The sequence below is a fragment of the Pezoporus flaviventris genome, unplaced genomic scaffold, assembly GCF_033815535.1.
Source record: "Pezoporus flaviventris isolate CSIRO_AGI_PZ_B2104156 unplaced genomic scaffold, CSIRO_AGI_Pfla_v1 ptg000017l, whole genome shotgun sequence".
NCBI classification, from domain to species: Eukaryota; Metazoa; Chordata; class Aves; order Psittaciformes; family Psittacidae; genus Pezoporus; species Pezoporus flaviventris.
Window position 1 is genome coordinate 1,141,424 of NW_026892565.1, and position 14,909 is coordinate 1,156,332.

Consider the following 14,909-nt stretch of genomic DNA (forward strand, 5'->3'; position numbering starts at 1 on the left):
CTGGGGTCTGGTACCTGGAGTCTGGGCGGCCAACGATGGTACCTGCAGGAGCCAGGAGCATATGCTACCCCTGAACTGCAGCTCTGTGGCCCAGCCTAGGGTGCCACCACGCTTGTCCTACGCTCCGGTGTCTGCAGTACTTGAATCCATGACTGGTGCCTTACAAAGTGAACAGATAAAAGGCTGAAGCCTGAAGGGACAGAACCTGCTTAAGTGCCATAAAAAAAAAAAAAAAAAAAAAAAAAAAAAATCGCAACCCCGATAGAAGAGAATTCACAAAAAAAACCTTATTTTCATTATAATTTTAATATTCTTCCTTTGTAAAATGAAGCTGAGAAACTAGAAGTGCAGAAATAGGCAATACACAGAGCTATTAAATGATCCCTTGTTAATATTAGTGTCCTATTCACACATGTCATCTTTTCTATGGGCAAAGGTTTTGCTATATGTTAATTTGTTTAAGTAGAATTACTTTTCCTTTCACATACAAACTGGTAAAAACTCAACTGAACCTGGCACTATGTTAACATCTGAGAACTGAAAACAAAAACCCCACCAGTCTGAGTTTTAAGTGTAACATCTGCGTAACCTAAAGAAGTGAGCTTGAAGGTACAAATACCTTCAGCTTTCTCGTTCATTATGAGAGGTACAGTCACACTGTACATATACTTTGTTCTTATAAAAGAAATGAAATCTTAAGTGATTTGCACAAAAATTGCTGAGAGCATCTCAATTTGATACACTGTGCTACAATATTTACCTTTACCATTATGGTAAAGCTTATACAACGTCACAGGAATTGCTCACACTGAGTATACCCAAACCCCTGTGATTTACCACAGAAGTGCTGCAGTCACACAAAACCTCATGGCAAATTTATAGTCTGTCCACTTGAGCTCATCTGATGACATTAGTTCTTCAGCTTCCTTTACTCAGATCTATGTGAAGGTTCCTATTTCTAGGATGTCTCTCAGTAAAGGAAACAACTGTTCAAACTATCATTCCATTGTGATGACCTAATTTGAGCCAGAAATACTGGAATGAAGGCAGTGTGCAATGGGAAGGCACTGCAGAGATGCCTGCCACAGGGTTTAGGGAAACTCTTCTGTTTTCACTACCGACCAGAAACCACTCCAAGCCAAATCCTGGTCTCCGCAAGTTCTTTGTTCAATGGATGGACAAATAACCCAATCAACAGATTCATTCCAATTCTTTTGAGACATTTCGCTCCTAAGCTGCTTCTGAAGAAAGTTCTGAGTAGTACTCTGATAAAAATAAGACAGAACCTCAAAATGAACGCAATGTTAGAAATAGCATATATTACAAATCTTTTCTTGATAGGAACAATTAGTAAGAATACATATTAGCTTAAAAACAGGTCAGCAAATGTTGCTGATCTGCAAGAAATCTCAATTCACTATTTACAAATAAGACAAAGTGAATACAGGAAATTTTACACATTTGGTAGTTACTAGGTTATTGTCTGCCAAGTGGTCTATTTGAAACTGATATTTAGGAAGACTGGAAAAAAAACACCCCAACCAGTTACTACCTCTTCAGTCAATATCTGAAGTACAGAAAATGAGCTGATGAATACTGGAGATGACATTCTGCCTCATTAGGGGGAGCAGGGACAGATGACACGATGCTAAGACTTCTGCCATTAAAATGTTCTGTGTACAGGACTCATCATAAATATACCTAGCCCTACTGAAAAGAGATCCTTGCCACCAGTTTAGTCTTTCATCTGTCAAGAACTCACACTCCTGCACTTGCCAATTCAGAACAGTTTAATGATATTGGTTTTTTTCCTTTTGCTATACATAAAATGTTGTAAAGAAAGTCAAGTTTAGGTAATTGGATCAACACAGAAGACCAGTTACTCACAATACCGCTTAAATGAGATGAAAAAAAAGCAATGAACAACATGCACTGAAGTTCATACAAAGAGGGGTGCTCAGGAAAACTGCTTACAGTTTAGACTGCAGTCCAAAATGAATGCAAGACACTGTAACTGTGTTGTTCCAGTGCTGTGGAACATTTTACTAAGGAGTCTTATCTGCAAATGGAACATCTTTTGTCAAATCTGCTTCTCTTCTACATTCATCCGCCTCTATCTGTGAGACCTGGATGAGTGTGCCCCCTCCACCAGGAAAAGAAAACATACAGTAAATCAAGAAAAAAAAAAACACAAAAAAAGGAAATAAACCACAAAAAATTTACAATATAATTTTTCCCCTTTTGATAAGAAGGCTTTTCTGTACAAGTGGGTTTTTTTGTCATCTAATACTGTTTAAAAAGCTATCAGCTTCTTCAAGGTGGCCACTGTCGGCATGATAATATTCCAGGAACACTTAAATAACAGTTTTTACAATAAATTTTAGGTCCATATCATTAGATTACTTTATATGCACTGGTCTGTCATCTGATTTTAGGCGTTTTCTACGTGGCTGTATAAAATCTTCATCGGAGTCCTCAGTTATTTCACCATCATCCTCTTCCTGCTCAAATTCAGGCAAAGGCTGGAAGGTCCTGTCTGGGTAGATTTCTGGAAGTTTATCTTCAAAGTATAATGCAACTGCCTTCCCTGCCTGTGCTACTTCTGAATCAGCCTGTAAACAAAAGAAGACAGGAATATTCACCTGTTGGAAATGCACATCTGTTCACCAAGTGTGCATGGTCTGAAACGCTTACCTTCAAATTAATCTCTTGTGTTTCTGCATAAACTTGAACAACTTTCATCATCTAAAAAGGATACCAGAGTCAAAAAAAAAGAAATTATAATCCTTCCTAAAGTTATGAGATTGCATAGGATTGGATGACTAAAGTCAGCCATAACAACAGAACAGTTTGTTATGGACTACACCTCTTTAGTTCTCCAACTTAGCAGAAGCAGGTTTAAAACAGTCTTAGGAGAGGGGCATGAAGTAAATAAACTTCAACAAAACACACAACTTTGGTACAAATAAGTGTCTCCCAGCCATTTCAGAACTGTGCTCTACTCCTGACTGCTTTCTTCAGTATAGATCTCAGTTGTCTGGACATTATTGTGGAGAAGTCTCACTTGAGAGAGAAATGCTTCATGAGACTTTCTTGGGGATCTTACCCCACTTTGATTTCTAGTTTTCAAAAGCATATGGCTTAGAGACACTAGACATGATAAGCGGTCAGGATGACCCATCCTTTGCCATAAGCCAGCATTTCAAACAGTGAGAAAAGTCCAAAACATCTTTTGTTTTAAAAAACACCAACAAAACAAAAAACACATCCATGAGTCCTTGCTCCCTTATTTTACTCTTGTCCCTAAGAGCTGCAGCATGTTTTCCTCTACAGCAGATGCTTCATTAATTCCCTCGATTGAGAAGTTCACATAACTGCAACTTCTTCCACAGTGCTCGTTAACCTCCACCTAATACAGAGACATAAGGGAGTCAAAGTCCCAAATGCTTGTGAGCATTTACAGCATTACATCATTAACCTTGATTTTTACTAGTGCACTTGAGAAACAGTTGAGATTTTAATTACAGGTTTGTGTAATTCCTTCCATTTACTTCTTCATCCAGTCAGAAATGCAGCCCAAACACTGCAAAACTCAGAAAAATACTGGCTGGTTTATGCATTTCTAAAGGTCTGAAGGAAGCCATTCCTTACAACATCTTACTTTAAGGCACTTCAGAAATGAGGATACCCTCTGATCTCAGCTCCCACTCTCTGTTTCAGCACAATACAAGCATTCTTTCTTTATACTCAGAATATTTTCCCCATTGTTTAACCTACTAAGAACACTGAGGTAATTCCTCCTGAAGTCACATTTCACATTAAGTGCAAATACATCATTATCAGATGGGTTCACTGCAAAATAAGTCAACTTCCCACAGTCATCAGAAATGGGGCTCCATACAGAAGTTATCTACTGAGAACTGATTTTTGTGAGAGCCCAACTACCCATTAGCTAAAGCTCTAAGCTTAATTGCAGCCACAATTAACACAATGCTTTGCAGGTACTAGAACCAGCAGAATAATCTCCAGAAAGGCACTTCTCAGTAAAGGAAGTTTCCTCAGTAAAGGTCTCCCATGTTTCATCACTGAAGGAGCAATTACCTGTATAGCCTGAGACAGTTTTAAGGACTGCTCAATTATCTTTATTACCACACTTCCTAAGCACTTCTTCAGTCTATTTGATGTACAGAAACAAGGTCACCCTGCTCCTCAATCATATATATCCATACCAGTGAATGCACTTTAAAAAGCACCCTCTGTTAAAGCCTGATCTCCCCAGTTGGCTAAAACTGAGAGGTAGTCCTGTAACTGCATTTGTTTCATTTGGGTTTAAGTGTCTGATTCAGCATCTGCTCCATAAGCAGAAGTTAAAACTAGAAGCAGAGCCTTAATTGAGTAAAACATCAAAATACATTAAAACAGATCTTCATGTAAAAAACCATGTACAGATTGGAAGTTAACATACTTCATTAAACCTTTCACAGTTCTTGAAGATCAACCGCACATCTGCCACAAAATCCTCAGGAGTCTGGTAGTGTTGGGAATGCTTCTTCTGCAGTTTCTTTTTCACTGTAGATAAATCCATTGGTTTCTTTATGATTTTATAGTAGTTTGGTATCTGCAAAACACAGTAATTTATCACTATGATGACTAAACAGTTCAGAGAAGCAGCTGATCCCATCATGCACTGTATGTATGTTCCACAACTGCCTTTCCTCAAACTGTTTAAGAAGTTCTTTCTAACCTTCAGGGTTGCAATATAGTTACTTCTTTTACAGCTGAAACAGAAGTAGTTTCTTTCCTTTTTAATTTAAAAGATTGACCAAAACATCCTACAGCATTTTTAATTTCATGGGTATCCCAAGATATTATGTTCCAAATTCAACAACTGCTCATTGAAAGTATTTCACTATCTGGGTTTGAGACTAGGAGTAGAACCTCTGCATGGAGAAGCAACAGAATCAGCTCCTGCGTCTCTCAGAATCATGAATACTGGATGACCATCAGAACTTTTAGGTTGATGAAGGGGGACATTCTTCAAGTAAAAGCTCTCAGTTCCTTCCTGAACTCAACTCTAGACTTTGAGGGATGTTATGCCAAAAAGAAGTCACTGAATCCCAGATTGTTTTGGGCTGGAAGGGACCTTAAAGACCATTTGGTTCCAAATCCCTACCACGGGCAGGGACATCTTCCACTAGAGCAGGTTGCTCTAAGCCCCATCCAACCTGGCCTTGAACACGGCCAGGGATGGGGCACTAACCATCACAAACCAATCCATCTAAACTATCACTAAATCACCAACTACTTTTCAGGAGACTCACCGAGGCTGGGACTGGCTCTTGAAATTCAATGCTCAGCTCATGACAATACAGGTAAAGCAGGAGACGTTCACATTTCTTAAGAAAGAAATAAACAGCTTCACATTAATATCCTTAATTTATCCTCAGACTAGAAGTTCCCATCTCCCTATTTTAAGCAGGTTTGTACTTTATCAGCTTAATACTAGAAAGCTGAAATGCAACCCCCACAAGTTTAACTATCAAATGTAAATGTTTTTACAAATTTCCTGTTGAAATATTTTCCCCTCCATTGCTTGTAATTCCTTTGGAGGAATTCAATTTCATTATGCACAGACTGATGGGATAAAGCTCAGGACAATTCTGACCATCAAGGTCATTACACCTTCTACAAGTATGCACCTCAATATTGCTAGCACCTCTCTCAGCATGAACTTAATGCATCAAGCTCACATAGCTATTTATAAGGTTATATCAATGTTAAATGCAAAGAACTTCTAATTAAGAACACTGAAGACATTCATCCATGTTAAAGGATGTATTTAAATACAAAATAGGTGTTTACATGGAAGTTTTAGCAACAAAATGATTACAGTGCCAATGTGATGGAGCACTCCCACATTGTCATCGACATCTGGGTACATGGGGACAGCAGGAAAAGTCTCAGTACTCATGTCAGGGCTTTGTTTGCTAAAGCCACAACTGTACTTAATTTTCTGCAGCCACAGCAAAAACATCTTCAAGAAGCAGTGGGGGGACAGCTAATTTGAGAAGACACATTTGCCTATGCGACAGATTCCCACAGATGTGAGACATACCCTTTGGTCCACAGGACTCAGGCCTTGTGCTGTTTTCCCTTTCTTGCTGTGTTGTGAATTGTCACAATCATATTCTACTTCTGGTTTGCTCAGATCTCTGCAGAATGTACATATCCACTCTCCACTAAACAGAAACAAACACCGTTATTCCAGGTATCCAAGGACAAAGTCTCTTTAGTGATGACTACAACGATTCTTTTGTTAGCCCTAACAGATTCACATCTTACTGTAGTAAAGACTTGGGATACTCAAAGATAAAGAATAACCCTTAATGTTCAAGGTAATTCTGCCAGTCATTGGCATTTTTCCTGCCCTCACATTTCTCTCCCAAGTAATACTTTACAACACCTTCTTACCATGACTTTAAAATTGACTTTAAATAACAGAATCTTACTTTGAGAGACCATGTGTTTATCAGATAAATGCTGACCACTTACATGCAAAATTAAGCAATTCAGGCAGGCCTTTGAAATGTCAGATTGTTTTTTACTGACAGGAAGTCATCCAGAACTAGCTGATGCTGAGGATGAAGCACCAGTTTTGACACTGTGTTGAGATCTACCATATGAATGAGAGCACAGAGCTGCTCTCAGGAACCATTACAGTCTTTCTGGTACCTTGGAAAGCTGAGGAGTGTCGGTACGTGACAAGTCAGGTGAAACACCTTTGGACACTTTTCACAACATAATAGATCCCCTCCGTTTTGGCATACAGCACACCAGTCTTCATTTGGATCATCATCTTTGTTATTGCCTTCTCCTCCAACTCTTGCTGCTCTGTGCATTAAACTCCGCACTGGGGATTTTCCATTTACAAGGCTATGTCCAGACTGTTTGCAGCTTTCACTTAAATCTGCTGGTTCAGTTTTTACATGATTTTCAAGACTTCCTAATGCTTCTAATTCACTTTCCAGATGCAAGTTGGTGGACAGTGGTGGTGTCAAGCTGCTCTCAGGACTGCTAAGCTGAAATGAAAGTAGCACATGAAAATCAGAGTCAATTTTACACGGCCATCTTTCTTCCTATGTTGCAAGTCAAAAGCATTCCCACCATTTAGAGGTACTATACTCATCTCCCACAATACATGGCAAATCATGAAGACCTGAGTCGCATACAGTATTGAATACTACTTGTTCGCAAGTCCACCCTTTTCAAGAACAGACATTTCTACTGATATAACATGATCAAACTTTCAAGACAAACACACCAGTAAGTGGTTAAAAATATACCTTCACTGTCACTAGGAAAAATCCCCAAATCCATCACCCAGTACATAAACCATGTTAAATCACAGAATTTGATGCTTAAGGCAAGCCATTACATACTGTTGCACAAACTAACTTTACCATGCAAGCACTCCTTCGGCCATCCTCTGTTTTCTCCTGTTTAACTGTTCCTGAGAAACTGCATATCTCTTCTTCCATCCCTGGCTCTTGCTTGACTTTCACTTGGTCAGACTTGAAGTTAATGCTTGTTTTCTCAGCAGTTCTGCCCGAGGAGCCACAGCTAGAGAGATACCAGTGTGTAAATAAGAGGAAAACTCATCACAGCAAAAAATAGTGACTGTTTCCTGTACAATTTCAAAGTCAAAGCATGTCAGAACATTCATGAGGTAGATCAAGTTTAAAAGACAGCAGAGAATCATAGTGAAAGAGGTGAAGGAGGCAAATCAGTCTCATGCAAGCATCCTTCCATTACTGGGTCACAATTATATCAAAGCCATACTGACCCACTACCAATTCATTATTTGAACTCATGTCTGATTTTTCAGCCTGCAGTGTTAGCACACTTACCTTCCTCTGCTCCCTGTGCTGGAGGTACTAGGTGGCCTCACAGGAGTGTGGGAGTTGGATAAACCTGCAAAGAAGCAGCATACAAGTTAGAATCATAGAATCATTAGGGTTGGAAAGGACCTTAAGATCATCTAGTTCCAACCCCCCTGCCGTGGGCAGGGACACCTCACGCTAAATCATAGAATCATAGAAGTTGACTTTGTACAAATCTATTTCACCTAATCCAAACAGTGCTGTAGCCCTCAGCCTATTAAGTCCTCAAATGTTGTCCACTGACATCCACGAATAAAGTCAAGAAAAGCAGATTGTTTTGCACTTGGCTTTTGAGAAACATAAGTTCTGCTGCTGCAACCGTTCATTCACAGAGTTTTACAATAATCTTACAGGGAGAAGACTAAGAGAAACACATTATCAAATTAAATTGGCTTCTTACTAATAGAAATGGACATTTTCAATGTTTAAATAACTCAACATTAGGTACTGGTGACTTAATTTGTTCACATCCATAACGAAAGCTTTATCATCCGTCTGCTACTATTAGTGTGACCTTGCTCAAATGATATTCCTGTGACTAAGAATCATAGACCCACAGACTGGTTTGGGTTGGAAAGGACCTTAAGATCATTCAGTTCCAACCCCCTGCCACAGGCAGGGACACTTTCCACTAGAGCAGCTTGCTCCAAGCCCCTGTGTCCAACCTGGCCTTGAACACTGCCAGGGATGGGGCAGCCACAGCTTCTCTGGGCACCCTGTGCCAGTGCCTCAGCACCCTCACAGGGAAGAGCTTCTTCCTTATATCTAACCTAGATCTCCCCTGTTTGAACTTATTATCCTTATACTATTGCTGCACTCCCTGATGAAGAGTCCCTCCACGGCATCCTAAGCTATTCTAGAAACTTACTTCCCAAACCTCAGAAAAGTCTAGCCAGTCATCATGGTAAGACGAGATAGAACAATGTAGTCTCTACATGTATCTGGAATACTGCATTCATGTGCTGGCAGTTTCTTACTGTAAAGATATTTCTGAAGGAGGGTAACATTGAAATTTCCAGAGGAATTTATTTCTGAGCAAATCAAATTCTAGCAGAACTTCCCTGGTGGCAGGAAATGGAAGGTAATTGTTTTCAACTTAAATGCCAGAAATACCCATTTGCTTTTTAGAATCATTAGAAATCCCCATCACACTCACCTGATGACCCTGGCGATAGAGCTGAAGGTCCTGGGGAGGGATTCATGGTACTTGTGGGTTGTGGGGGTAGGTGGCTGCCTGTGATATATCTACTTAGAAGGTTATCTAAGCTACTTGAACCAGCATCTTCAAGCTAAGAAGAAAAACCAAAAGTCTGAATCAGTGAGGCCTAAGTAAACCTTTTGAATAGTTCCACATCTTCAAACTGTGATCACTGTCTTTACCAGAATTGTACACTCTGCCCACAAGGTTTCAGGACATCAGCAAACATTTCTATCACTTTCATACAGAGATAGACTTTCAAAACAGAAACCCACAGCCAGAAACTTAAAGTGAGATTTCTCAATAGCTCCCAAATATCTGAGTTCTTCCAGTCATGGAAGTTCTTCCACAGTCATGGGCTACACTTACTCTAGGTCATTCCAAACTTTTTGGTTCCCAGATGCTCAGTGTGTTAGTCATACAAACGGTGGTCAGTCACATGAACTACCAGATTACTAATGTGACCAGTTATTCCACAGTTAAGATACTAAGGGAAATCATGAACTAGTTTTACTTCAGGATGATGTGAAAATCTTGCTCCCTCCCACTCACTTCTGTGCAGATTTTGATACATTTAAAACAAGGACACAGGTACCCTATTACTTATTATCTCCTTAAAGCTATTAACTGCAAAACAGCATAATTGCAAATGATGCGTTTGAAATCCATGACAGCTATAAACAAGTATAGAAAAAGAGCATCTGAACCAAATTCTGCTTTTTCAGTGTACCCAGAAGCTGCATGCTTATATTTTATACATCCCACTGCCAAAAGTTTCTAACTTGGTGTATCATAAACTTTGGACACAAACAGGTGATGCTCTGATGTTATACAGTCATAACCAGTTGGTTATACTTGTGTTTTGTTCTAGTGACTAAATAAAGCTTCAGCACTGCACATAAACCAGATTCAGATGTGATCCTTTCTTCCCCCCCTTCACTATGGTTACATGCAAATTACTTGCAGCCTTGTGAGAAAACATGAGCATACAACCCCCTGAACATGACTCTAAGAGTTAAACAAGTTGCTATGGTATTACACCAGAAAATCTACTTGGACGTAAATGTTGGATGTAAATGGCTTCTTGCATACAAGGAAATTATTAGAGCCACTCTACTGGGGTACAGAGGAAATGGAGAGCAGACAGACAAGTAGGGCAGTGGGACACCTTTTCTCAGTACTTCCTACATTTGAGTGTCATATTTAGGAACATCCCAGGGAAGTGCCAGGTAACTTAAAATAAATCTCCATTCAAGTCATTCAACATACGTAACTATTCAACTCTTCCAGTGATATCTTCGCATACAGTAGTCTTGTGGAAGAAAGGAAGCAAACAGTAGTTGGGATTAACTAATCCAAGTATCAATTTCACTACAGGACAGCCATTAAGTAGTGATTAATCTAAAGACTAACACAGGTCAAGCAGGTCAGCCCTGTATAGTGAAATAAGTTACAGGCCCAAGTCAAGGGCTGAAGATGTTAATTCTTCAACTCTAAATGGTAATTTATACCATTCCACAGACAAGTACCAATAACCAAATAAAAAAAGAGAATGGAAAGCAGATCGTTACTTCACCCACAGCCTGATCTCCTCCACTGACCTGGATGGGTGGGATATCTGGCAGGGAAGGTAAGTTCTCGGGGTTTGTCACAGAAGGAATGAGTTCAATTGCAGTAACGGACGGACTCGTTGGACCACGGTTCGCACTCGCCATTGTTGCTGTAGTGGGACTGGTTGGATTAATAGTGGTGTTGTGCGCAGAAACAACTGGAAAAGGCCCTGCGTGCCCAGGGTTAGAATGCTGCAGGAAAAGAGAAGGGACCATGACTGCACTGCAGACAAATAGGACAGACACTGCATGTAAAACACGTGCATTATAGGATAGTCCTCAAGAATTAGGGGGAAATTTATAAACTTACATTTCTATCAACATAACCTGATAGCACTGAATGCAAAGCAACTGCTGTTTTTATTTACTTGGAAAGAAAAAGCACTTTATGTGGCTAGATGTTTAAACATACAGCACGTATTCCACAAAATCGTGTTCATATACGATTTTCTTAATTATTTCCTCCAAAGACAACTTCAGAGTCCACGTCTGTCTACAAACTTACAGAGTAATTGTTTGAAGTATTATAGAGTAATTTTTGATTTTCCAGTCACATTAGCATTCATTGTCAAGAACTTTCATTCTGAATGGTATGCAGAGCTCTGCATCATGCTTCAGGTTTAAATTTAAAACTGCTTTGAATTTGGTTTCATTAGAAACCCTCAACTACATCACTTTGAACTTCACTACTCTTTGACTGTTCTCTAGGAAACCTAAAAGCTGAATGTCACGGAAAAATGAAAAAGGAAATGTTTTGTTTCCCAGAACAAAAATGAAACACAAACATTAGAACTCATTTTCACTCCTATGGTTTGGATTTTCTGATGTTCACAGTACAATATGCCACACGAAAAAGCACATGTGCGTAGCTGCGAGTTCTACACGCTACATAAATACATTTACAGCTGGAGGTATCATCTATTGTAATGACAGATTGGCACAATGGCACAAATGAAGCGTGTACACAGGATATACTTGTCTTTGAAGGTGAGGCTGCATCATGGAGTATTGTGGTCCATTGTGGCGTGGTATTCCTGGTATACGAGCAGCATTCTGAGCCATTCTCATCTGATGTGCTTGGAAAGCCCCACAGTTCATGTTACCCCTCTGCATGGTCTGCATGCTGATCAACCTGGGAGGCTGCAAGGGTTTTTGGGTTTTAAAATTGGTGCTTTGAACATGTTAAAAAGAAGCCAATCTCTTTCCACAGTAGGTTTATTAGTTACAAACATCAAGAAAAGCCAAGAGCTGTCACATTTCAAGTATGGTAAATTTCAAAAGAATTTCATGTTCATAAACTGCTTTGTAGATTAATATTTGATAGAGCTATTTAACTCTCAGTGCTACTGTAAAACATAAAATAACAACATACAAGATACTTACCTGCTGCTGTATGACTTGTGGACTTGTCTGCCTGGGAACTGACCCAGTTGGCTGTGCCATCCTCATCTGCTGCATTTGCTGATGCTTTTGTGCATACACCTGCTGCTGCATATGCTGAAGGCGAAGCTGCGCTAGATTGATTTGTCCTGGAGCTTTGTTGACGTGGTTTGTTCCTGGAGGAGTTTGTCCAACCACTACATTAGGAGTGTAACTAGGAGTTGGTTTATTTTCAATGACAAGGTTACCTAAAGAAAGCCAAAAGAAGAACCAGTAAACACTTAAATCTCCATCATCATCTGAAGGTTGATAAATGCAGAATATTCAGATGTTTCTAACATTAGTTTTGCTAACAGAAAGAACAGAGCAGACACAGAGAGTAACCAGGACTGCATGGGTTATGTCAAGAGAGTTTTGGTCTTCTGCATTACGAGATGTATTGTACTCCAACTCACTCACGTTGGATGAACAACCCCAATTCAATCTGTTTTTTTAAGTAACTAGTTTTTCAGAATAAATACACACCATTTTCTCACCTAAATTGACAACGTTCTTGGCCCAGAACGTAGGGTCACAATGGAAGCGGATTGCTCCATTGGCAGCCGGGACGGGATCGCAACGCGCCTTTAAAATATGCCGTAACTGGAATGTTATCTAATGGGAATCAGAAACAAGACTGGTGAGGACAATGAAGTAAAGAATGAGGACATTAAGAAGTGTGTGTTTGCCCAGCTAGATTAAACTGCTGGATCACCAACAAGGAATGTCAATAGCAAGTTTAGTTCCTAGCCTGGAAATTCACAATTCACCAGGAAAAACATCCATTGTACAATTAGTTTTTTACTCGACTCAGAGGATTACGGAGAAGTGCTGTTACACAATACTACTACAATGACTCAAGTAAAACACTGAGGTGCCTTTACAGAGCTTGACCCCATTCCTTTATGATCCTACTGTTAAGTCCTTACTTTACAAATGAAAAGCGGTGTGCAATTCAGGAAATTCACTCTATTATTACAGAGGGTTTTTTTTCTGTTTTAAATGAAGCATGAATAACTCATTGTCTCTTCCATGGATATAATCTAGTGAAGCTACAGGATACTTCGAACACTCTTTTGACTGAACATTCTCTGTATTGCACAGACAAATTAAAGGATGTTTCCTTACCAGCCGTTTACTGTATAGCAAAGCAGTGCTGCTCCCACTTGCAATAGCCCAATTAGTAAAGTTCATCACATGCTTCACTTGTCTGGAAAGACCAGTGATGTCATTCTGTTGTTGTATTAACTTCATCTGTCTCTCCTTTGTTACATTCTACAAAGAAACAAAAACTTAATTATAATGGAGGCTTCAGACTTAGGAGAAAAACGTGAACTGCTATCACAGATCCTGGAGCAAAAGAAAACTGTCACAAGCAAAGCAGCTTATGCTAATGCTCATATTCAGAGCAGCTAGAACCAGCAAGATAGCTATTATTCCTCTCTATCAGTCTTCACAGAGGTATCAATATAAAGGGAAAACAGGAAGCTCAATCTTCAGGATTGGGCAACTGTTACAACCTCACAACAAAAGGCAACTTTCCAATGGAATTTTCTAGCCTGCAACAAATGCTGTGTCAACAGAAAAGGAATATTTGATGTCATTGACAAATAGCTGCTCCTTAACCAGAAGAAATCTATTGTAATTAAGTTGGTCTTATTTTTCTTAGCCACACCATGCAGACTGGCAGCATGTTCTGCACTAACTTCTGATGGATTTCCTCTCTTCAGGTAAAAACTGAAATCATAAGTTAAATTTCCAGAGATTTGAATAAAGTGAATATAATTATTAACCAGAATATGCTGGAAAGTATGCTTAAAGTCATTGCCTCCTTTACAATGACAATCTATAGAACTTAAAATACCTTTACATACAAACACGTATGACTACCACATCTTTGAAAACCTAGGTGTACTTAAAGGGTCAGGATTTGTTAGCAGTCAACACCAGTTATGAGAATTACTAAGGGAACAAATACTAACAAGTGCCACTAGGACACCAGGAGTTAAAATGATCACCTGTCACTTCCCTGCCCTTTTCGCCTCATGCCACCACCCTATGCAAGCAAAAGGAGGAAATCCGATTTTAACAACAAGCAGGAGAGGAAATCATGATGTAAAGCTGCAATTTGTTATGTGCTCAAGACAAATTACAGACCTACCTCTGGGAATTTACACTGTGAAGAATAAACATGGAATATAAATTCTGAATAGGGAACTGGAAACAGCAAACAACACTACTAGATTTTCTCTTAACTGTACCTCAAGGTGCTGTAAGAGAGATTTTCCCTTTTTATTGATCTCATTGATGAGGGTGAATATAGCCACTTTGATCTCCTGTTCTACCCGTTTGTTTGTTTCATTTACTTCTTTTATCCTAAAAAAAAGAGAAATGTATTGTCAGGCAGTCAATACTCAACATCACTGACCCTTGGAGAGTGAAGGAGAAACTTCTGTTATTGAAGGAGTTCCGATGCATGCAAAACATATAGCTTGTTTGAGTTCTAAGAGAAATAATCATTAATCAGCTTTATCAAAGAAGCCATCTAAAATTTCAGGTTTGAAAAAATATGGTATAATCTGAGATCAAGATGGTGTCTCAATTACAACTCGGGTTTGACTTAAAATTATATGAAACAGACCTTGTGGCTTATGTGCTTTATACAGAGACATACCCAGCCAAGACATGTGCGTATGTACATGTATATATTTATCTCTATATCATGTCTTTTTCACTGTGAAG

General features: G+C 39.3%; 1 protein-coding gene across 3 annotated transcripts in view; it reads right to left on the reverse strand.

The window, feature by feature from the left end:
* Nucleotides 1–287: 287 nt before the first annotated feature.
* Nucleotides 288–14,909, reverse strand: part of TRIM33 (tripartite motif containing 33) — a 31,364-nt gene continuing 16,742 nt past the window's right edge. The window contains exons 6-20 of one of the 3 annotated variants that reach the window (XM_061454917.1): nucleotides 14,429–14,543; nucleotides 13,296–13,442; nucleotides 12,665–12,782; nucleotides 12,132–12,376; nucleotides 11,724–11,888; nucleotides 10,740–10,940; nucleotides 9,097–9,229; nucleotides 7,908–7,971; nucleotides 7,461–7,620; nucleotides 6,733–7,079; nucleotides 6,116–6,239; nucleotides 5,322–5,396; nucleotides 4,466–4,618; nucleotides 2,695–2,745; nucleotides 288–2,612 (exon numbers count right to left, since the gene is read on the reverse strand). In XM_061454917.1, coding sequence (XP_061310901.1) covers nucleotides 2,400–2,612; nucleotides 2,695–2,745; nucleotides 4,466–4,618; nucleotides 5,322–5,396; nucleotides 6,116–6,239; nucleotides 6,733–7,079; nucleotides 7,461–7,620; nucleotides 7,908–7,971; nucleotides 9,097–9,229; nucleotides 10,740–10,940; nucleotides 11,724–11,888; nucleotides 12,132–12,376; nucleotides 12,665–12,782; nucleotides 13,296–13,442; nucleotides 14,429–14,543 — 2,311 coding nt within the window. In that variant the 3' untranslated portion in view covers nucleotides 288–2,399. The remainder of the gene's footprint in view (nucleotides 2,613–2,694; nucleotides 2,746–4,465; nucleotides 4,619–5,321; nucleotides 5,397–6,115; nucleotides 6,240–6,732; nucleotides 7,080–7,460; nucleotides 7,621–7,907; nucleotides 7,972–9,096; nucleotides 9,230–10,739; nucleotides 10,941–11,723; nucleotides 11,889–12,131; nucleotides 12,377–12,664; nucleotides 12,783–13,295; nucleotides 13,443–14,428; nucleotides 14,544–14,909) is intronic. The other 2 variants (XM_061454920.1, XM_061454918.1) reach the window with 2 other exon arrangements.